At 36.4% G+C, this 23,550-nt stretch overlaps 2 protein-coding genes across 5 annotated transcripts in view; one reads left to right on the top strand and one right to left on the bottom strand.

Moving 5' to 3' along the window:
• Positions 1-10,714: 10,714 nt before the first annotated feature.
• Positions 10,715-18,840, bottom strand: THAP10 (THAP domain containing 10). Its single transcript, XM_044662388.1, has 3 exons — positions 18,385-18,840; positions 11,024-11,204; positions 10,715-10,917 (listed from the first exon to the last, which is right to left on the bottom strand). The coding sequence occupies exons 1-3, from the start codon at positions 18,838-18,840 to the stop codon at positions 10,715-10,717; spliced, it is 840 nt and encodes a 279-aa protein (XP_044518323.1).
• A 361-nt stretch (positions 18,841-19,201) lies between these two features.
• The window catches only part of LRRC49 (leucine rich repeat containing 49), a 212,263-nt gene continuing 207,914 nt past the window's right edge, over positions 19,202-23,550 (top strand). For 3 of the 4 annotated variants that reach the window (XM_044662387.1, XM_044662385.1, XM_044662384.1), the window contains exons 1-2: positions 19,202-19,516; positions 21,133-21,189. In XM_044662387.1, coding sequence (XP_044518322.1) covers positions 19,466-19,516; positions 21,133-21,189 — 108 coding nt within the window. In that variant the 5' untranslated portion in view covers positions 19,202-19,465. Of the gene's footprint in view, positions 19,517-21,132; positions 21,206-23,550 lie in introns of all 4 variants that reach the window. The other variant, XM_044662386.1, reaches the window with a different exon arrangement.

Here is a 23,550-nt window from a genome sequence, read left to right as displayed (position 1 = left end):
GATTTACAGTTTCCTGAAGGTAATCGAACATGTCCTGCTGGTTGTCTAATTCTCGTCCCAACTTGTCCATATATAAATGTGTGTGAGTGTGTATGTACATGCATTTATTAATATATATATATATACATATATATGTAATAAACACACACGTATTTTCCATGTTCATCATACTTTCATTCCAAGAAGACTGAATTTTACTTAATTTGCAAAATTTTGTGGTGGATTGGTGAACTGCGAGAAGGGAAGAAATGGTTGTCACTTAGCTCATAAATTTGGTTGACCTTTTTTTCCCTTCACATCCAAAACAATTCTCCTGTCTCTGTATTTTCCTACTAATTTGCTTATTCAAAATTATTACTCACTTTGAGGGCTGAGGACCCTTCTTGCCATGTTTGAAATTGAGATCAATGAAAATACCAGCTTTTGACCTCTTATGTTCTTCAGAAGTCATCTTAGGAATGAAAAACCAAAGCAACTCTGGGTGATTAAACCAACACCCCTAATTTCTGAAATTTATTTTAAGGTGGGAGAATAACTGAGAAGAAAACACTTGAAAATCCATAAGATACCTGTACATAAGCTTCTCTGCTTTAAGCTAAGCCCTTTCATTTCCTTCAGCAAAGTCCTATGCAGAAAAAAAAAAAAGTCTGCAATCCACAGAGTATACTTTTGACCACACTGATTTACAGGCATAAGTACTGGAATGGGTGAGTCATCAGCAAATTGAGTTGGGAGGGATTGCTGCTTGGCTCCTCAGACTCTCAGTCATAAAATCTCTGCAAAAACCTCACACTAACTTAGATTCGGTTCACCAGAATTCAGTTAACTCACGTTACTGAATCTGTTATTTTTTATTTTTTCAAAAATATCATTTATATACATTGCATCATTGCCTAAAGTGACCATTCTATGAATTTGGGAGTAGCTTGGTCTCACTGAAACTATACTATCAAATAACTGAAATATAATTGGGTTTTAGCTTTGCTATTTATGTTCATTTGAGTGCTGAGAAGAGAAAAATAGACCTTGGTCAGAAGTGCCTCTTGGAAGAGGAATATGGGGATCCGGGGTGTGAGCTGGTAAATCCAGATTCCTTTTGCTTCAGGGTAGAATTCTGAAGAAACTTTGGGTTTTTACAGACTCCGTAGGTTTTGAAAAAAACATTTTTTTAAACTTTAAAGTGAGAAGAACTCCACAGAATTTACTTTGAAGTTTATATGTATAGGAATGGAAGAAATGAGTTGAGGAAAATTATGTAGGTATACTCCAGGGAAACTATTGGGTTGCAGTTTGGTAGTTGCAAGGACAGACCTGTGTCTTGGGGCTGGGCCAGACTTAAGCCAGGTCTCTGGTAGTTTAGGTTCCATATTGGAACAAAATGAGAGATTCGTAGATCATTCAGCAACTAACAAAAGATTTATTTAGGCATAACTGGAAGATATTCAATAAGGAAAGGAATTGAAGGCACTTTGAGTTGATTCAACTGAGCAAAGTTTCTCTGCCCGAATTGTCCATCATTTTTTTTACATAATTAAAATTTATTTTAAACTTGATAAACATTAACTGTACACACAAACATTTCCATATTCAAAGAACAAAAAAGGAGAAGATATGAAATTGTGAATCATATACAGCTTTTCAAACATATATTTTTCAAATTTAAGGTGGTAGTTCCAACATTACTTTGCTCATCTGGGTCCCTTTCAGCATTTTCTTTTGGTCTCTTATTTGTATTTTTAAATAATTCATCAATGTTCTTTTCTTTCTTTTTTGATATGATTATCATTATCCTTTCTTCTTTTCAAAACCCTCCTTATTCAGTAAGAAATTAACCAACTTTAAAAAATCCCTCCTTCTCTCCCTTCCTCCTTCCCCCAAAATACAGTCTTATACATAAGTTGTACATTCATTACATAGTACATATTTCTACTTTTGTCACATTGTGAAACAAGACACATATCATATTACTTACACCAGAGAAAAATTCATGGAGGAAATAAGATGAAGAACAATATATTTCAATCTTCATTTGGACTCAAATCATTTCCGATTAACTAAGCATCTGAGAGTTCCTGTGCCTTTGTACTCTGTGGAACAGGAGGTGTTAACAGCTTGAGCCTTTAGTGCCCTGAGCCAAATAAGTCTTCAGGATGTTTTTGATGCCTTTTAGGAAAAACTAAAGCCTAACTATCTTAACTTGCACGTAGGAAGGGGATAAGACCTTATTTCACCACAATTTGGGAAGAAACGGTAGATCTGAGGTCAAAAGGGAAAAAAAAAACTAAATAACTAGTGGAAAATCTTTCATATTATACAGAAGCAAACAAGTATCATATTATGTATTTGATAACCTCCCAAACCTCAATATTTGGAACAAGGATTTGTTTTTCAATAAAAATTCCTAGAAAAACTGGTAAACAGACAAATTATATTTAGACTGATCTCTCATATCATATACCAAGAAAAGTTATAAACAGATATTTGGCAATATAAAGTCATAAAAGAAAGTATTAGAGAAAGGAGGGAGATACTTTTAACAACTATTGATAGGAAAAAAAGTTCCTACTCAAATAAGGGATAGAGAGCAACTCAGAAGATAAAATGGACATTTATTTTATTGGAAAGGTTTTGTACAAACACAATCACCACAGGTAGCATTAGAAGGGAAACAATTAATTGGGAAAATATTTCTAGCAAATTTCCTCACAAAAGGTCTCATATCCAAGAATAATAAGGAAATGACTGAAATATATAACAAAAGCCATTCCCCATTATGTAAACAATTAAAGAACAGAATGGACACATTCTCAAAGGATGAAATGTAAGCTATCAGCAACCATGAAAAAATGCTTCTAAAAGCTAATTAAAATGGAAATAAAAACTCTGAGATTCCACTTCAAAACCATTAGGTTGGGAAAAAATGACAAAAAAAAAAAAAAGAAAGAAGATAACAGTTGAAAGGACTGCAAAAAAAAAAAAAAATAGGCACACTAACACACTATTAGTGGACCAATTGGTCCAGTCTTTCTGGAAAGCATTTGGGATCTATTTCCTAAAAGATATTTAAATGTATATATCTTTTGGTCCAGTAATATGGCAACAAGGCCTAGTCCTTAAACTTAATGAATGGGGGAAAAGACCCCAAAATATTTAAAGCAGCACTTTTGAGGAGTCAAAAGAACTGAAACTCAAGAAGTGCCCATTAATTGAAGAATGGCTGAACAAATTGTGATGTTCAATTAATTTAATGATAATTCAATGAGATAGTAGTATATCATAGGAAATGATGAGCAGGAATTGCAGGGAAACCTGGGAAGATGTATATGAATTGATGAGAATAAAATGAGAATAATTTATGAATGAAAAGCATTGTAAAGAAAAACAGCTAAGACATAAGAACTCTGCTTGATGCAATAACCAATCACAATTCCAGATGATCAGTTATGAAACATGCTTCTGGCCCACCTAAGGACAGAGTAGTAGTGAATTCAAAGAGAATTAAACATACATTTTATTTTATTATTATTTTGTTAGTTCAGTGGACATTTATTTATTTATTTTTACTAATTACAGGTAATAACAAATTTCCACACAAAATTTCCTAAGTTACATGATTGAATTTATCTTCTTCCTTCCCTTCCCTTCCCCCTCCTGGTCCTGGTAGGTTATTTCATCTGGGCTATACATGTATTCTCATGCAAAACATATTTACATATTGTTCATTTTTGTGAGTAATCTTATAAAACCAAAACCTCAAAACATAAACCCAAATAAGCAACTGAAAAATTGTATGCTTTCATCTACATTCTGATTCCAGCAGTTCTTTTTCTAGAGTGGATAGAATTCTTTGTCATAAGTCCCTCAGAATTATCCTGGATCATTGTATTGCTGCAAATAGCTAAGTGTATGACAGTTGATTATTCAACAATATTGCTGACATTGTGTACAATGTTTTCCTGGTTCTGCTGATTTCACTCTGCATCAGCTCACCTAAGTCTTTCCAGTTCTTTCTGAATTCATCCTGTCCATCATTCCTTACAGCATAATAGTATTCCATCACCATCATATACCACCATTTGTTCAGACATTCCCCAATGGATAGACATCTCTTTAATTTCCAATTCTTTGCTACCACAAAAAGAGCAGCAAAAAAAAACCAAAACCCAAAAAAAACCATTTTAGGATACTGATAATGTGGTATGCATTTGGGAAATAGGGGTTTTGATCCTCCTTTCAATTGGAAGAGAGAAGGGACTAATGATTACCAAAATGAGGATAAAGGAGGGTCATTGAGGCATTTAAAAATGCATGGAAGAGAAAAGAAGTTTACTAGGAAATAGATAACCAGACTAACTTTGAAGAGAATATGCTGTTTATCATATATTTAAAAAGAAAAACAAGCTATATGAAATGCAGATTTATATCTTCTTCATGCATAATTCCTTTTCTATTCTTTGTACATGGAAATTTTCCTATTTGTTTAAATTCAGAATAAAAAATAGAGGTAAAGAAGTAAAATGAGTTGGAAATTAAAAAAACATTTTAATTGTCTTTCAGAAATCCATGCAAAGAATAAATGACAAATTAAACATATTTGAATGATTGAAAAACCAATTACACACATGGAAATCAGATAATGAAATATATTAATTTCCTTTTTCTCAAAGAAAGAGTAAGTTGAAAGGGAGGAAATTTCAGGGCTATATGCTGCATATGGAGATCTACAGGATAACTATTCATTTTTTTTTTTTTTTGCTTAACTTGTTTTTCTTTGTTCTAAGGGAAGATCTGGTGTTTCAGTTGGAGATGAGGTTACAGTTATTTAACAAAGACTTATTTGGGAGGAAATACACACACACACACACACACACACACACACACACACACACACACACACAAAACCTCTTTCACAATAAGAATTGGTTAATAAAACTTGAAATGACTGTAAAATTTAGATCTAGGGCCATTGTGTGACAAACTGAAGAAATGTAAGATTCTATCTAGAACTTTAAAATTTTGGATACAATTTGTACTCTGATGCCCTTCCATTGAGAAGATTATGTACACTGTGACAGCCTGTTGTGAGGGAGAAGTGCTGTAGGAAGACTATAATGCTAATGTATACCTTTGGGTAGAAAAACCCCTTATGCTTGGAGTAGTAAAACTGGTGTTGAAAATATTTGTTACCTAAGCACTGATAAAACCAGACAGCAAACCAGTTCGGGGGCTGAGCTTGCCCTGGTTTAGTGAAATGCTTGAGAAGCCTGTGTCTAGGGCAATTCTTTTGGTTTGTAAGCTATTGAATTTTCATTTTGAGTATTTGAACCGTAGGCTACAAATCAGGGCTTGATGTTTTGTGGATTGTCTTTAGACTTAAGTAAGTTTTAATAACACAGATTAAATTTAAAAATAGACATAGTGGAGTCCTATTGTTAAACATTTCCCAGTATACCCTAGAATTGGTCTATAAACATTGTGTGACCTCTGCAGGTGTTACAATAAAGGCTCAGTTAATGAAGTATTCACCAGATTGGAGGTCTGGTAACTGGAAGCTAATAATAATAATAGGTATTTACATACAGTTTGCAAAGTGGTTTCCATCTATTATTTTATTTGAACTAAATATCTGTCTGTGACACTTGATATATTCTAAGAAGTGATTTAGTCTTCGTTTGTTCTTTAGATCCAAACTGATTTGGGACTAAACATGACATCCTAGAATCACTTACCCATTCTTGTAGTGATTACTGTATTGTTGGGGAAGAAGAGGAAGAGAAGCATACTTATTTTCCATTCCATAGAGAGGATTAGCCTAAAGTCTTCCCTTGATGCTGATCTTGGCACATATGTGATCTTGAGATTTTGAAGGTTATCTTAGGGGAATTTACCAAGCTGTAAAGACTTTGGGGCTGTTGCCTGAGGACCAGTCTGGCTAGGTCTTCGAACAATAGAATGATGAATTTTTCAGCTGGAGCAATTTTTGAAGACCAATTAAAGAATTTTAAAATTTGCTCAGGTGAAAGAAATATCCACATTGACAAAATCACATCTCTTTAAAGTACACACACACACACACACACACACACACACACACACACACACACACACANACTCTCTAACACACACACACACACACACACACACACACACACACACACACACACACATATTTAAAAAAAAGTCACATCTCTTTAAATTAAAAATGAAAACGCTAGAAAGGGGTTGAATACAGATTGAACAGCATATCATTAGTGGTAGATGATAGGAAGACTCCCTTGGAAACCAGAATATTTCAATGACCTGAATGAGAGCTAGAAAGGAAAAGATGTTCTCATTCCACCTCTAGAAAAAGGAAATTAAATAAAGCTAATTGCTAGAGAGTAGTAAGTAGGAGAAAAAGTACAAATTAGTTTTCAGATAAGACAAAAGAGGGATGATGATGGGTCTGGAAGACATGAGAGATATTTTAGATGACAGTGGTCCACTATTCTATATTTCTAGAGAGGGCAGTAACGAGGAAATGGGTTAAAATACAATGTGGGTAGATATTGAGTTTAAATGTTATAAAAGTCTTCTTATCAGTGAGCAGTGGAACAAAGAAGATTTTGAAGCTTCCTTTTAAGAAACAGATGTCTGGATTAGTTTTAGAGATAATTCTGTCTTGAGAGAGTAAATAAACTAAATGATGTACAAAAGTCTCCACCAGACTTATTTGATGATTTTGGAAATGACTTATTGTTGCAGATCTATTCTTGAGCTTTGGAAGGATGGCTCACTGAACTATTCTATGCAGATAACTGCGAGGTCCATAGTGGAGAATCTTACTCAGAATAAGAAAATTCTCAGGACTAGTGACTGAGATCACATCAAATAAGCTTCCTGGACCAGTTTTTCTCACTTGGAAAATGAATGTGTTGGATTGAGCAACTTCTAATTCCTTTTATCTCTAATAATATGATTTTATAATATGGCTGCCTAGAAACTATTAATAGCTTTTAGTTCAGCAACCCCACCTAGTGTCCCAAAGTAGGCTTTAATTTTGTACTCTGCCACAAACCACAGTTCTGGAAGCACTTAAGACAACTGGGTAATGTATATGATGATAAAAAAAAAGGGGGAACCCTTCTTCTTACTCCTTAACAGTAGTAGTTCTTGCATTAATTAGAAATTCTTTGTATAAGGGATTGAACAGGAACACCAATGTTGCTGGTCAGGAAGACGGGGTCATGAAAGGCTTTGAAAACACAAAATTAGGGTATGGACCTTATAGGAAGACCTCACAGTAAATGTTTTGAAGTGATGCTATATTTGCTGTCATCTTCCCACCTGGGCTTATCCTCTACTTCATTATCCTGGAATGTTCTTCCTTAGAACTTTCCCTCCTCCTTGGGAACTTCCCATCTATAGTTTCCCTATCTTTTAAAGCCCAGCTTGAGTTACACCCCTATGCAATCTTTGCTAACTGAATTTTGATAATATTTATGCTCTGTACTAGTCTTATTTATCAATTCTCTTGGATGACTAGTTATTTTATTATAGGTAGGAAACTTAACTGTAAGGTTCTTGATGAAAGATCATGTCTTATACACCACAGTATTTAACATATAGGAATTGGCATATAGAATCATATATTTAGAGTTGAAATGGATTTTGCATGCAATCTAGGTCAATCTTCTCATTTTTACAAATGAGGCTGAGGACCAGAGAGGTCAACTAATTTGCCAAAGATCACACAGGAAATTAGTAGCAGGGCCAGGATCCAAACACAAGCTCTCTAACTTCATATACAGTATTGGGAGTGCTCTATATACATATGTAGTACACAGTACTACCCAATGTTGCCTACATTATTGTTAATGGAATTCTGTAGCTACAAATTTGGAGAAATAATTTTTGACTGAATAAAAGGTATTCATATATCCCCTCCACCTAAACATAATAATATTCTACCCTTCAACCTATTTGAAAATGTAGGACAAAATAGAAATGGGTTTCTTAAATACACAGAATAACAGGTAAGAATGAAACCTGGTAGAGGCAGAATGTGGGGAGGAAAGTCCTACATGTGTAAGACCCAGGCTTTCTCTCTGTTCCTCACACATTATATTCTATCTCCCACCATCATGCCTTCACAAAGGCAGTTTCATATGCCTGGACTGCCTTCTTTACCTCTGTTTGTCTCCTTTTAAACTACAGCTCAAACACTATCTTCTGCATCAAAGCCTTTTCTGATTCCCTCATCTACTAGTGCCTTCCCTCCCAAACCACTTTGTATTTAACCATTGTTCAGCTGTGTCTGAGTCTTTGTGACTCCATGTACCATATCGTGCCAGCCCCTTTTGTCTACTTTTTCCTGGTCTGTCCAAGTTTGTGTTGGTTGTTTCTATGACATGTCTATCCATCTCATCCTTCTTTTTTTGCCTTCAATTTTTCCCATCATAAAAGGTTTTCCCTATGAGTCTTGTTTTCTCATTATGAAGTCAATGTATTTAAGTTTTAGCTTCAGTATTTGACCACCCATTAGATAACTGGAATTAATTTCTTTAAGTATTGTCTGATTTGATCTCCTTGCTATCCAAGGACCTCTCAAAAGTATTTAACCATCCTGTATAGATCTGTACTTATTAATTTTACATCGATGCTACATAGACAGGGTATCCCAAGTGTCTTGGAGCAGTTTTAAGTTTTAATAAAGCTGTTTAATCCATCAGAATATAAGCTCAGTGCAAGTAGGGATTTTTTCATTCTATTTCTAGTTCTAGTGCCTAGCATCTAGTAGGTGTTTAATAAATATTTGTTGACTGAATCCACATTCTCCATGTTCCAGCTTTTTCCCATTAAGATCAGTTTTGGCAAGTAAAAATAAGGATTAATATAGGCACATATCTATGTAGTAGATAATAGTATATATGCACATAAAAAGACAAGCATATAATATGAAATGTAAAGTGCTTACCTTATAATTTTTATGACATTTAATTTTAGTGATGTACACTAAAACATTACAGAACTTGAGTCAATTAACCAACCACATCTGAGTCATCAATCACAACTGTATATTGATGGAATAGGAATTAGAAATTTTTCTAAAAAAATTGATTTAATCCCCCAAACACAAAAAACTTTGCCAAGTTATGCCAGTGAACTACAGAAAAATTACATTTCTGTCATGTGATTTGAGTAAGATTTAGGACTGATTCCTATAGTTAGCTGGAAAATGTGGTCTTTTGGAGCTCTCAAAGTAGGCAGAGGGCTTGACTTGGCATAAGGAGGACAGTTTGGTTTTGCTTCTTACATTAGCTGAATGGCCACAAGGAAGTCATGTGACTTCTGAGTAGGTTTTTTTTTTCCATCTATAAAACAGAGATAATACCTGTAGCACCTATCTTATAGGACTGTTGTGAAAATCAAATATGAGAATATATACAAAGCATTTCAGAAACTTTAAAGTATCATATAAATGTCAATGTTTGTTACTGAGATGGAAAGAAATCCAACATTTTAGATATTCCTTTAGCGTCAAGCTCGGGAAGACATGCATACTTATTTTTTTTAAAACAAAATGACCACTCAGGTCCTAAGCTTAAAACAAAGTAAAGAGAAATGCTACTTATTCATACAATCATGGTTCAGTCTACAGTTTTCACTACTAGGTCTTAAACAAAATTAATTTTATACTTTATTTTTTGAAAATTACAGTGGTCAAGTTAAGTCACAGTTGAAATGAACTTCAAAAAACCCTTTTTATTATTTACACTTTTGGAGATAAAATAAGTGCAATCCATCTCAACAGAACCAACAGCATACAAGAGATGCAAAGCAGAAGTTTCTTTTCATTGTTCTTGAAAAAAAGGATTATAGCCCATAAAGTTTCTCCAGAAATCACAGTAACGGAATAGCTATTTGAATGATATCACCATAGGAATTTCCCTGGTTGATTGGTGGATGCAAGTTAACTTGCACATGCTTACTTTCCAAACACTTAATTTAATAGAATAAACGTATTGATATGAAGAAAGCTAGGCCATGACAGGCCAGATGTTTGAAGTTCTCCTGGTAATGCAGTCATATTATTTTAGATTCTAATAATTCCTATATATAAAATTAATAGAAAACTAAATTAAGACTGTAAATTGATGCAAGTTAATCTGAATCACAAGGCAACTTAAGTAAACCAAATCTAGCCCACAATTAAGTCATTATCCACAGAAAAAATTCTGAGATAAAAATATTTCACTAGGAATTCCCAAAAGTACTGTCATAATTCTAATGGTATTAAGACTAAATAAGATATAGGTCATCTTAACAGATAATCATCTATGTATAAATATCTTACTCTCACCCTAAACCATTTACTATTATTTGTCTTTTACTGTAGATATTTTGCTGATTTTTTTTGTTTTAAAGTAGCTTAAAAATAATGATATTCTTAAGTAGTGGGTGCTTGATTTGTCTCTAGACATTTCACCTTGTTTTTGTATATGGTTGCTAGTTTTTAAAAAAAGGCATGGGGTGAAGAAAGGGGCTGTCAGAACCATTTCCAGTAGCTCTGAATGCAGGCAAATTTTTGTCTCACTCAAAGCAAGGCTTATTGGTGATAAAATATCAAATTTTCAGGAAGAAATGAGAACAAAAGTACAAGATCAAAGAAATAATTACATACTGATAAAGATTAAAATCTATAATACATTGAATGATTTGATGATGTCCACATTCAATATGTCTCTTCTTTCACCTGCACAGCTATGTAAGATAAATCACTTTGTTCACTCTTGATATCCCAGTCAGTATCTGTTTCAGAATCACTGGAGTAAATGCCAAACAGGGAAGAAGTTCTAGGAAGAGACCATAATTCATCTGTTTGAGTAGTTGCATCACACAGTCGTTTACTTGATATTTTTACTTTGGCCTGAATACCTGGAAGAGAACAAATGCCACACATGATAAATTGATTATATTTTTAAAACAACTCCCACATTTAAAGGGGATTAGGTATCAATACAACTAAAGTGCCTAGACATACCCACACTACGATGAGGGGGCCTTTTCAGAGAAATTTGTGTACTTTTATGCATCTTAAGTGCATGAACATCAACATCTATAGATACTAAGCCTTCTTCACAGTAAGGAGGCACCGAAGTGACATCATTAGATTGGTGATCAACATCTACTTGTGTCTGGGTAGCTTCATATTCATTAGTAATCTGAAAATATAAATTAGAGAAATCTCACAGATACTTGTTAATAACAAATGCCTACTTATTCATTTTGCCTCTCTGCATTTGGAAACATTAAATTAAAAAAATCTGAATTCTTTAGTACTATTGCATCATAAATTGCTATTCTTTTGGGGCAAGGCTGAGTATAATATGGCCATTAATAAACTAAAATACTTAAACCAAATCAAGATCTACTTTCCAAAAAAATGTGAAGAAATTTAAAATTTTCTAGCTCAAATACAATGACATGATATTTTGTGGCTTGAGAAAAATTATTTAAGAGCACTTAAGCTGCCTGAGATACAACTTATATCTGGGTAAAATTTCTAAGGCAATCCGTTGATTGAAACCAATCAGGGATCACAACTATTTTGATTCCTGATTATTTAAGATTCTAATGAAAGCTTCAATCTTATATTAACTCAAAGGAATTCAAATTTGACCACCCCCTTACATATTTAGCTTTTCTTCCTACTATATATCCTAATACAAATTCTTACCCAAGCCAGGCTTCTTCAGGTTCTATATACATTACGATCATTCTCAACTGCAAGACTTTACTCACACTATTCTTTCTGCTTGTACTAACAAGGTCCTTCACCCCTCTACCCATTTTCCCAGGTAAGAAATTCTACCTAATTCATTAGACTATTCCCAGTGTTAATTCTCTACTTCCACCCTTCCCTATAGTAGTGCCTCAGTATGATTCATTTGGGCACTTAATCATGTGTTGATTTTGATGTTGCTTATCTTTTTGTTCATCCCTGTCCCTTCCTATATTGGTTAAAGGATGATATTAAAAGAAGGCAAGATGGCTTCTTAGCCTGAGCTTCATAAAGCAGCAGAATTTGGTGAGCCCAGTCTAGAAGCTCTAGTTTTCAGCTCTACAGAGTCTCAACTTCCTTAAGCTTAGCCAGAAGTGGTCAGGCTTTCTAGAAAAGAATGTACATAATAAAATGAATGAGACTAGTTTATAAGCTAGAATGTAAAATTATTAATGTAGAATGAAAAAGTCTACTTGCAAAATTAATGACAAAACTATCTGGCGAATATAGACTGGATGATATTTAAAAATTACTGATTTTTTTTTAAAGCTTCACTGTCACTTCTCACTGATTTTCCTCACCTTGTTCCTTCTGCCATGCCATTCAGAACCCACCCTTATATAATGAAGTACAGATAAATCAAATTAACACAATGCCCATATCTGAAAACATCTACTTCATTCCACAAGTATCAACTATCACCTCTTTTCCAATGTGTGAGAATAGATGATCTTCAGGGATTTTTTTTTCCTAGAAGAGAAATACTGGAGACAGGTGGTGCTGGGTCTGAAGTGGAGAAGACTTAATTTTAAATCCAGCCTTAGATACTTATTAGCTGTATGACCTTGGGAAAGTCATTTAACTTCTGTCTGTCTCAGTTTCCTCAAATGTTAAGGGAGGATAAGAGTAGCATCTACCTCCCAGGAATGTTGTGGAGATCAAATGAGATAACATTTGTAAAACATTTAGATCAGTACCTAGTATAAATAGGTGCTTAATAAATATTGGTTTCCTCCTTCCTATAACACTACAAAGCTATTCTATTCATTATATAATGACTGAAAAGTATGGTCATTCTCTACTCTAATTATTGCTTAAGATATGTAGGCAAAAATGGGAGATCCTGGGCTCAAATCTGGCTTTCACACACATCTTAGCTGTGTGATCCTGGGCAAGTCACATAATCCTCATTGCCTAGCCCTTTACACTCTTCTGCCTTGGAACCAATACACAGTAGTGATTTGAACACAGAAGGTAAGAGTTTTTTAAGAAAAGGCACATGGACAAATTCTTATTTTTTGGCTCCTTTTTTCTTTTGTTACAATAGCATTACTTCATGGTAGACATGTTGCAATTAATTACTTATATTGTTTTATAGCTGTGGATTTACCTTCCAGACAATTTAGCTGAACCCTCTCATTTTGCAGATAAGAAACTGAGGTCCAGGACGGAGGTCATTCAGCTATTTAGAAGCAAAGCCTCACTCTCAGCCTAGTACTCATTTCCATTTATCCCATGCCAACTATGAAAATTTAATTTTATATGACTTATATTTTATAATGGTGCCTCTGTGAGAAGGCTTTGGAAAAAGAGCCTACCTATCCTCATTAATATTCATTTGCAAATGATCTTAGGAAATGTTATTTTTGTGGTTGGCTAATTTATATTTTGTTTCTTAGCTTCAACTTCAGGATAATTTTGGTTCTGCAAATCTAGGCAGAGCTTCCCTTGTTTGGAACTCCTAACCCATTATGCACTCTCTAGTTAGGCTGATTCAAAACTGTTGGAGGACAAGGTCAGTTTCTTACATTTCTTCTGTTGAATAGATTAGAAATATATATATATATATATATATGATCTGAATGTATGTATAGAAGAAAGATTTTTTTAAACTACCTGAAAACCTAATTATAACTGGATGAAAATACACCCACAAATATTCCAGAAGAAAAGCAATCTAGGATATTTTTCAGATACAGGATTAGAGTGGAGACTACTTGCAGATAGTAAATTATTAGGTGTTTCTTGAACTAAACATTAATTGAACTAAGGAACTTTTTTGTTTTGAAGAAAATTATTTTGCCAAAGTACTCAGTAGTTTCCATTATCAAACTAAGGAATAAAGAAACTATTTTTAATTTAAAAAAAAGATAAGAACTATTACAAGAATTGTTTACTTTTTGAAAGGATACTAAAGTAAAATAGCATTATGATGGCTAATCTTGATTTATAGTTTACCAGTCCTGTTCTACAATTACAGGTATGGAAGTGTTGTTACACAATAGCATGCAAGTGTTTTAGAGCTAGAAGAATACTTTGACAGAAGAATATATTACAGAACTGTGGAGCACTGCGATTATCTTAAAGTATAGAGTGTGATTTGAATGGGGAGAAAGTACACTAGGTGATACTAAAAATTCCTTTCAGTTTTAAGTTTCTATGATTCTAGGAAAACAAACCATTGAAATGAAGTAAAATGGGGAGTCAGAGTAAAAAGAAAATTTAAAACTCAATTGCTGAACTAATAGCAAAAATAAGAGCAAATACTGGCATTTTGGCTCTCTACTGCACTGCGTTGTGTAAAAATATGCAAAACTTGCTTTAATGACTTCTTGGTCAACTATGTATAAAAGTGGCTGTTATGCGACATGAACTTGTAGTTTCTTCATTTACATTAGCCAAAAAGGACCATATACATTACTCAAGGACAAAGTATTAACTAGGTCCACTTCATATCAATTCAGTTAATAATGACTTAATGTGTATAAAATGTAAGCATGTTATGCTAAATTCTACTAGTGGGCACAAAGAGACAAAAGGCATTGTCTGAATTTACAATCCAATAAGAAATATGTATACAATCATGGTAAAAAGCAATGTGATGTGACCTAAATGATTACGTACAGATGGGAGACATAAGAAAAGGCCTCATGAAGTTCGTACATATGCTATGACCTTTGTAAAATAGATAGGATGTGAACAAGCAGACAGTAATCAAGGGAGGCATTTCATAGGATCATATATTTTTATAGATGGAAGGAATTTCTAGTCCAGTCTCCTCTTTTTGCAAATAAGGAAATCAAAGTCCAGATAGGCTAAATGACTTGCCCAATCTCATATAAGTATTAAGTAACAACAGAGTCAAGATTTGCACTCTGATTCAAAATATGGTCCTCTTTCCAATTTACCCAAGTAGCAGTGTAATTTCAAGGAAAGTCAAATAAGTTTCAGATGCAGCAAAAAGACAAAAGAAAAACTTTGAGAAAAGACCACTGGATCTGGCAATTAGGAAAACATATGGGAAAACAATTTTAGTATTATGGGAGCCAAATTGTAATAGATGAGGAAGTAGGTGGTAAGAGTTTTTTGTGTAAATACTTTTTGGGAAAACTGATGAAAGAATAGAGATGAAACAGTAACTTGAGGGACTGGCAAGACCCAAGGAAAATTTTTTTTTTTTGATGAGTAAGACTTGAGCACATTTTTAGGCTGTGGGCAAAGAGTCTGCAAATTTTTTGCAGTTCTACAAACAAATGGATGGCCTGAAGGATGGACACCCCTAAATAGAGAAAAATATTACCCATGATCTTTTCGATAAGTACTATATATCCAGTGGCCATGCCAGCAATGCTCCTGGGGAGACATACCAGTGCCATCTAGTTTTTTTTTTGTTTGTTTTGTTTTTGCCAAAAAGAGGAAATTGGTGTGGTAGAAGAGTGTAAATGTTACTAAGCTATTGTGATCTCATCTTAGAGAGCTATGGACTGTATTTTTACAAAAAAACTGCCCAAATCATTAACCAACCAACAAGCATTTATTAAATATCTATTTTGTACTAAGCGTTTTCTAGAAACACAAAAACAAAAATAAAGTTTCTGCCCTCAAGGAGCTTACATTCTATAGGAGACAATATGCACATGTAAATTCTTACAAAATACAAGGGGGGAAGTATGGAAAGAAGTGGTGCCAGGAAAGACTTGGTGTTTGGAGGCAGTGAGATATGGATGTTAGGTATGGGGAATAGCACGAGTAAAAAGAACAGTTAGGAGAGAAAGTGCTTTCTATGAGGAACAGGAGTGAATTTGGCTGAACTGTAAAGTTATTGTTGTGATGGCTGGAAAGGTAAGTTAGAGTCAGGTTGTACAGGGCTTTTAAGTAAGAGGAGTTTGTATTTTATTTTAACAGTGATAAGAGGTTACTATGTATATGTATGTGTATGTTGATGATGATATGGTCAGGAGTATGATTTAGGAATATCATTTTGACAATTGTATGGATGGACTAGAAAGGAGAAAAATTAGAATTAGAGAGACCTGTTATGAGGCAGTACTGTAAAGGCAGCTAGTCAGCACAATGAATAGAATGCCAAACGTGGAGTAGGGAGGACCTGGGTTTAGCTCTGGCTTCAGACATTTTCAAGCTGTGTGACCCTGGGCAAATCATTTAACCCCATTTATTTAGCCCTTGCCCTTCTGTCTTAAGAACTGATAATAATACAGAAAGGATTAAAAAAAAAAGATGTTACTGTTATAGTCCTGACATGAAAGACCATCTACTGCTATAGAAAGAACTGACAAAGGCTGAATGCATGTTATTCATCACTTTATTTCCTTAATGAGTTTTTCTCCATTATTATGTGTCTTCTTTCACAACACGATGGACATGGAAGCATATATTGTATAACACATGTACAACCCATATCATATTACCTGCCACCATGGGGAAGGGGGAGAGTTGGAAGAGAGAGAACATGGATTGAAAAATGTCAGAAAATGATAATTGAAAATTGTATTGATATGTAATCTGGAAAAAAAAACTTAGAAAAAGAAAAAAGAAATGATGTGGTATGATTGACAAGATTTGGCAACTGATTTGATTATTTAGTGCAAAAGAGAGTTAGGAGTTGAGGATGGCTCCTAGGCTACCAACCTGGATAACTGGAAGAATGGTGATGCTTCTGATAGAAATAGAAGCGGTGGGTTGAGAGGGAGGGAGGAATGAAAATGAGTTCTGCTTTAGATTTGTTGAGATATCCAGGGAATATCTAGTTTGAAAAGACCAGGGCTGGCTATATGGATCTATGAGTTATTAGCACAGAGATGATAATAAAACTCATGGGAACTGGTAATGAGAGAATGTAGAGAAAGGGAGCCCAAGAAAGCCTTCTGATACACTCTCAGTTGGGGCGGAGACTAAGATGATGATCTAGCAAAGGAGTCCTAAGAGAGGCAGGAAAAGAACTAGGAGTGAGTAACATCATAAAAACCAAGAAAGGAGCTAGTTTTGTTAATAGTAATAGTATTGAATGACTATAAAGTCACCATTCACACTGAGTTAGTTAGGTTTTTGTGGGCTAGTGTTGGCATCTAACTACCTTTTATAATACTGTTTGTATAGATAATGATATTCCCATTTTGAGTAAATTAAATTAATTATTTATTAAATGATATACTTAAAAAAATACCCTTACTCAGACACTTCCCAGCTGTGTGACCCTGGGCAAGTCACTTGACTCCCAATGCCTACCCTTACCACTCTTCCACCTATAAGTCAATACACAGAAGTTAAGGGTTTAAAATAATAATAATAAAAAAAATACCCTTACCTTCTGTCTTAGCATTTTAGTATTCCTTGCAGAAGAATGGTAAGGACCAGGCGATAAGTGACTTGCCCAGGGTCACATAGCTAGGAAGCATCTGAGGTTATATTTGAATCCAGAGCCTTCTGTCTCTAGGCCAGGCACTCTATCTACTCATCTCCCTTATAAAGTATTTTTAAGTGTTGTAGAATAGACAAGATCTATCTATTTGGGGAGACATGTATAAAAGAATAAATAATAGATTCTGAGTGCTAAAGATTTCAGAGAAAGATTGTTATCAATCACCACCTGATAAACACATAAAAGTCCAAGTTGGGACCTTTCTGTATTTTGACAGGTTTGATCAGTCTTTAAAACTTCAGGACATCTTAAAGCTCTGCAAGGAGGGGTATAGGGTTTAGTTGAGACACCCATTGTATGTTTGTGCTTTTGGACATCAGTACTATTCTTCCTAAATGTTGTTTGTTTTTACTTGCTGAAAGAGTCTAAGTACTGTTCTTGTTGTTATTGAGTTGTGTTGACTCTTTCAAGATCCCACCTGGGGCGTTCTTGGCAAAGATACTGGAGTCCTTGGCCATTTTCTTCTCCAGCTCATTTTAAAGATGAGGAAATATAGGCAAACAGGGGTTATTAAGTGACTTGCCCTGGGTAGCACAGCTAGTAAGTTTCTGAGGCAGGTAGATCAATCCTGTTTCCAGGCCCAGTGCTCTATCCACTTTAACACTAAGCTGCCCCTAAGCACTTCAATACTCCATACATTTCAGAACCCTGGAACATAGTATGCCCAAATTGGCGATCCTAGGTAGAAAAAAGGATGAGAGTGAGAGTGAGTGTGTGTTGTGTATTGTAGTACATGTATACTATTCTTCCCAATTTTGATTATTTTTATTTGCTGAAAGTTTAAGTACTGTCAGCACCCTACAGAATTCGGAACCCTGCGGCATGGCCCCGTGTTCCTGCCCTAGTTGGCTCTTGGAGTGGCAGGGGAAGAGAGGAGCCGAGTCTCCTCTTCGCCCCTTACCTGGGCAGTAGCTGGGCTCATCCTCGCGGGGAGGAGGAGTTTGCAGGATGTGGGATTTGCTGGGGGGTCGTCCTGCTGCTGACCCACCGGTCGGTCCTCTCCACGCTCCTCCATCCGCTCAGGGGCCGAGGTCGGGGCCGGCGCCGGCTCCTCCGGGCGCTCTCCAGCGGGCAGGGCTGGTGCCCGGTGCAGGGTGGGCACCGCACCTGCCACCAGTCGCAGGCGCTGGGAGAAGCGCAGGTTCTTCTGGATGACAGAGGACACGTCGAAGCAGCCTGGGGCGAAGTGGTCCGAGCAGATAACAGAGCGGTCGTTGCCCCCATACCAGTCGGCGCGGCGGCCACGCACGAAGCGATCCCACAGCAATCGCACTGCGCGGTCCTTGGGAAAGCGGAAGAGGGACTTGCCCGACTTGGTGGTGTTGCCGCAGTGGGCGGCCACGCAGCGGGCTGGCATGGCGGGAAGAAAGCCGCAGCCGAAGCTACAGCTGCTTGCCTGCCACCTACGGACCTCCTCACTTCTCCAGGCGATTTCTACGCGTCCCGGTTCTTTCTCTTCCCCCGCCTCTGGAATAACGGAAATGTCGTCACCGGCTCCCGCAAGGAGGGGGCGGGGCCAAGGCTTTCGGCAATCTATGCTCTCCCTTATTCATCTCCGGCTTTCCCGCTTTCCGAAGCCGGACGTGAAGAGGAACCCAGAGGAATACGAATTTCTCTCTGGCTGCTTCGGCCAGCGACAAGTCGGACCCAAATGAAGATCGGACCGGAAGCAAGGGTTGCCATAACGACCGAGGAGCCTGCTGCTCCTACTCTGCTACCTCATACCTCTCTCTCTGCGCTAGGGAAATCGGGAAAGCCGAGTGACTGAGAGGGAAGGCAAGGCAGGATTTTGGATAGCGCGACTGGAGTCGGCGTGCGCCATAAACCCGGGTTTGGGTAGGAAAAAAAAAAGGACCAATACCGGAAGTAGAGGGTAACCATGGCAACCACGGAGGGGTTGCCAGGGAGATGACCCCATTTCTACCTCCTATCCACTCAGCTGTGGCGGTTCCTGTCAAGAAGATAAAGCCAGGACTTTGACCATGATTCCCGGGAAATACCGCACCAACCCTGGCCGTATCACGCCGAGCAACGTAGGTGTTTAAGACTGGGCCTCCAGGCTCCCCTTCTTCCCACTCCCTGGGTTCCTTGGTGGGCGGCCGCAGTCTGCTTCTTTCGGCCAGGGTTAACCCCGGGGTCGTCCGTGATGGGCGGGATTCCCTAGACCTGTCCGAGACTTCTCGTCACCCCATTGTCTGACTTCCAGGCAAAGCAGGGGTCTTTAAACCTTCCAGCTTCTCTGCCTCCCTCCTTAGCTTTTTCTTCTTATGCCCTCCAGAAAATGTCGTGGGTTTGAAATTCATTTGGAAACCCTTTCTCACTTCGTTTTGCATCCTCACTTCGCATCCTCTCCCTTGACTGCCTTTCACTTTGTCTCCTGTGATCACATTCAGGAGTAATGTAGGAGTGGCCCTGTTAAAACGCGAAGTCCCAAAAATCTTAGTGCATTTTAAAGCTGGGGGTGAGGGGTGGGGTGGGACATTAAAATTGCACCAAGACTTTTAGGACAATCTGTAGGTTCCACATTTAAGGTCTTTTGTTCTCTTGCCCAGAATAAAGGTTTTCAAGACTTTGGAACTGGATTGCATTGTCTCAGGGTGTTGGTTTTTAAATGGAGAAACATGAGACCTGTATAATTTGCTATCAGATAGAAACTGTCCATTTCACCTGCTTAATGAGGATATTAATCCTTTAGATCTGAGTAGTCAAATGGGAAAAAATTTGAATTAATGAGTAAATTACAGCAGATAATTTTTGGAAAATAAAATGGTGAAAACAAAAAAGTACCTTTAGGTAATAATAATCTCTAGTCAGGAGCCTTTTTTTTTTTTTTGGTTAGTTATGACTTAATTTTAAAATTGTTATAACCTGGGTTCCAGTTCCAGTCCCAAATTCTGCCACTAACTAGTACTATGACAAGTAAGTTACTAGATATATTTAGACTTCAGTTTTCTCATTTATGACAGGAGGAGTATTGGATTAAATTATCTCTAAGCTCCCATTCAGCCCTACAGTTTTAGTATTCTGTGCCTCTAGGTCCCTAGAGAATACTCAGTTCTTAGTATTCTTGAAAGAAGAAGGATATGAGCATTTCTATAGTACCTAATATGTGCTAAGTGATTTTTGTGAGGTAGGTGCTATTATTATCCCTATTTTTTGGTGTAGGAAACTGAGACAAACAGAGATTAAGGTACTTGCCCAACTTTATGCAGCTAGTAAGTGCCTGAGACCATTTAAAAAAAACTCTTACCTTCTGCATTAGAAGTGCTACTATGTATTGGTTCTAAGGCAAAAGAGTGGGAAGGGCCAGGCAAAGGGGTTAAGAGACTTGCCCAGGGCTACACAGCTAGGAAGTATCTGAGGCCAGATTTGAACCTCGCACCTCCCATCTCTATGTCTGGCTCTCAATCCACTGAGCTACCCAGCTGCCCCTGAGACCATTTTTGAACTCAGGTCTTCCTGATAATAGGCCCAGTGCTCTATCCACTGTTCTACCACTTGTGTCTAGAAGAAATGTATATTTGGGGAAAAGAAGTTTTGAATAGTAATAGTTCTATTTGCTGTATCATTTCTTTGACATTTTAGTGTATACCACTATTTTAAAAAATTTGATGCCAATTTTTGAGAAGGTTTAATCTTCAAATTTCAGGTGAATTGTGGGCTTCATCTGGTTATTCAGACATCATCAGTGCCTGAGAAAAACAAAGTAAGGTTTGAGCAAATTCTTATTTGAATTGATAGTTACTCATTACACCATGCAGTTTTTGTATGGTTCTGAAATGATTTGAATTCTTTTAGCATGTGTCTATAAGTCTAGTCACATTGTGTTTTAGAATGAGTGACTTATTTGTGCCCTACCCAAAATGTATTTAATGAGAAAAAAATTTAATTGGAGATTTACAAGGAAAAAATTTGATTAGGGTGGTTTGTGTTAATGATTTAAATGAGTTGAGGAATAAAGTTATAATAAGCATAATATTATGTCCTAAGGAGGCCTCAGTGCCCTCTGGCGTTCTAAAGGTCTTGATCTTGGACCTGCCCTATGAAACTCTCCTTCTTTCCTGCTAACTTGTTCCCTCAATGGAAAACAGTTTCTTCATTTCTCTCTCTCATCTATTTAGACATCATACTTTCCATGTCCCAGCTGATATATTTGAAGGGACCTTAAGTTTATGCTTGCAGAGCACTTTAGTTTTATAAAGCCTTTGCCTCACACAAGTGTGTTGTGCAAAAACAGTTATTTCCATTCTAGATGTGGAGACTAAGGATCAGAGTGATGAGTGTCTCCCCCAAGGTTTCACAGTGACTAACTAGGAGTGCCAGGTCTTGAACTCAAGTTCTCTGGCCCTAAGCATTGGGCTTTTCCCATCATGTCATGCCATATTATAAGGACAACTCATGTGTATGCCATACTCTATTTTAGAAAGCTCTTTTCATAACAACCCTACTGTAAGCAGGCATTATTATCACTTTATAGACGAGGAAACAGATTGAGAGGTTAAATGATTTAAGGTCATGTAGCAAATAAGTGTCAGAGACAGGATTTGAACCCAGATATTTCCTGAATGAGTCCAATATTCTTCATTCTGGATCATTCTGCTTCCTCTTTATTGTAAGCTAAAGGGCAGGACTAGAGGCTGAGAACATAACAAGGGTTAAGATGGACTGGTACTCAAGGGACACCATCTGCCACTGAGACAAGACCTCTATCTCTTTTGTTCATACTAGAAAACAGAGTGAAAATCTGGCAGGCAAACCATTTCCTTCAATAAACAATGACTTCCATACCATAATTTATGAACTAATTTTATTGATTATTAATATTAACAGTATCCATCATTGGATGGATTTTTTGACAATTAATATAGATTGCAATGTGGACACAATATGGATAGTCTAAATTCTTCCCAAACCATTCTTTTTCTCTACTGTAGCATTTTTGAACCAAACAAAATTATGTGACACTTAAACTCTTCAAAATATTTTAAACTAATATTATGAAAAATATGTTGACAATGTAGAAACTGCTTTAAAAGACTGACAGTTATTTAAAATGTATATTCACACTCTAGTTATTAGTTAAGATATATCTTTGCTATTACTGTTCTCAATCAAGATTTCAAATGAGATTTGAAAAAAAGTGCTTACTTGGCACATAGTAGGTGCTATATAAATGCTTATTTCCTTTCCTATCCCCTCAGTTATTTACTTTGATTTGAACTCAGCTGCTTAAGTTCACCCATGATCTCTGTAGTGTGGATATTCTCTCTGAGAAGAGAGATTATAAACTAGTTGTATCTATGCATTCTGTTTGACTTCCAACAAGATGATGAGGACCCTTATTGTTTTCTTTTGATATTGTGAGAACACATGGGTTTTCTACAAGTTATCTCTTGCTTTCACCTCATTACCAATTCTCTTTCTTTTTCAACCTTTCATTTCATTTTTTTTTTCTTAGTGTTATCCTCAACTCTTTACTCTCACCCACTCTGCATATCCAGTAGAAATGAAAGAACTGGCAAGTGGCATATCCAGTCCACTTGCCAGTTCTTTCATTTATACTTCCACAGTATATCTCACATTTGTCCTTTCTTCTCTCGAATGAATGACACCAGGCCCTAGACTATTCATTGTAATAGTCTCTTAGTTGAGCTTCCCTTCTCAAAGTTATTTTCCTTAAGTGAAGGTCTGACTGTGTTGGTTTTCTCCTCAATATAGTCCAATAGCTCTCTATTACTCTAGGATTAAATATAAACACCTTTGACATTTAAAGCCATTTGCAACCTTTTTCCAACCTAACTTCTCAGACTCATTAGATGTTATTCTTATTTCTGTACTCTCTCATTTAGCTAAACTGCCTTTTTGGTTCTTTGGTCCATTTCCTTTCTCCTTGCCTTTGCACTGACTGTTCCTTATTCTTGGAATGCACTTCTTTCTTAACTTTGCCTTTTAAATACCTAGCTTCTTTCAAGGTTCATCTCAAGGACCACTGTCATAGAGTCTTCCTTCCTTCCTTCCTTCCTTCCTTCCTTCCTTCCTTCCTTCCTTCCTTCCTTCCTTCCTTCCT

Source organism: Gracilinanus agilis, chromosome 2 (assembly GCF_016433145.1).
Source record: "Gracilinanus agilis isolate LMUSP501 chromosome 2, AgileGrace, whole genome shotgun sequence".
Classification (NCBI taxonomy): domain Eukaryota; kingdom Metazoa; phylum Chordata; class Mammalia; order Didelphimorphia; family Didelphidae; genus Gracilinanus; species Gracilinanus agilis.
This window is presented reverse-complemented; position numbering and strand designations above follow the sequence as displayed.

Excerpts from the sequence above, each read along its gene's own strand:
- THAP10 (XM_044662388.1), bottom strand. The coding sequence starts at position 18,840 with ATGCCAGCCCGCTGCGTGGCCGCCCACTGCGGCAACACCACCAAGTCG. Across the intron at positions 11,205-18,384 it reads TGAGCCCAGCTACTGCCCAG|ATTACTAATGAATATGAAGC; the intron begins GTAAGGGGCGAA and ends TTATATTTTCAG. Across the intron at positions 10,918-11,023 it reads GCCCCCTCATCGTAGTGTGG|GTATTCAGGCCAAAGTAAAA; the intron begins GTATGTCTAGGC and ends GTTCTCTTCCAG.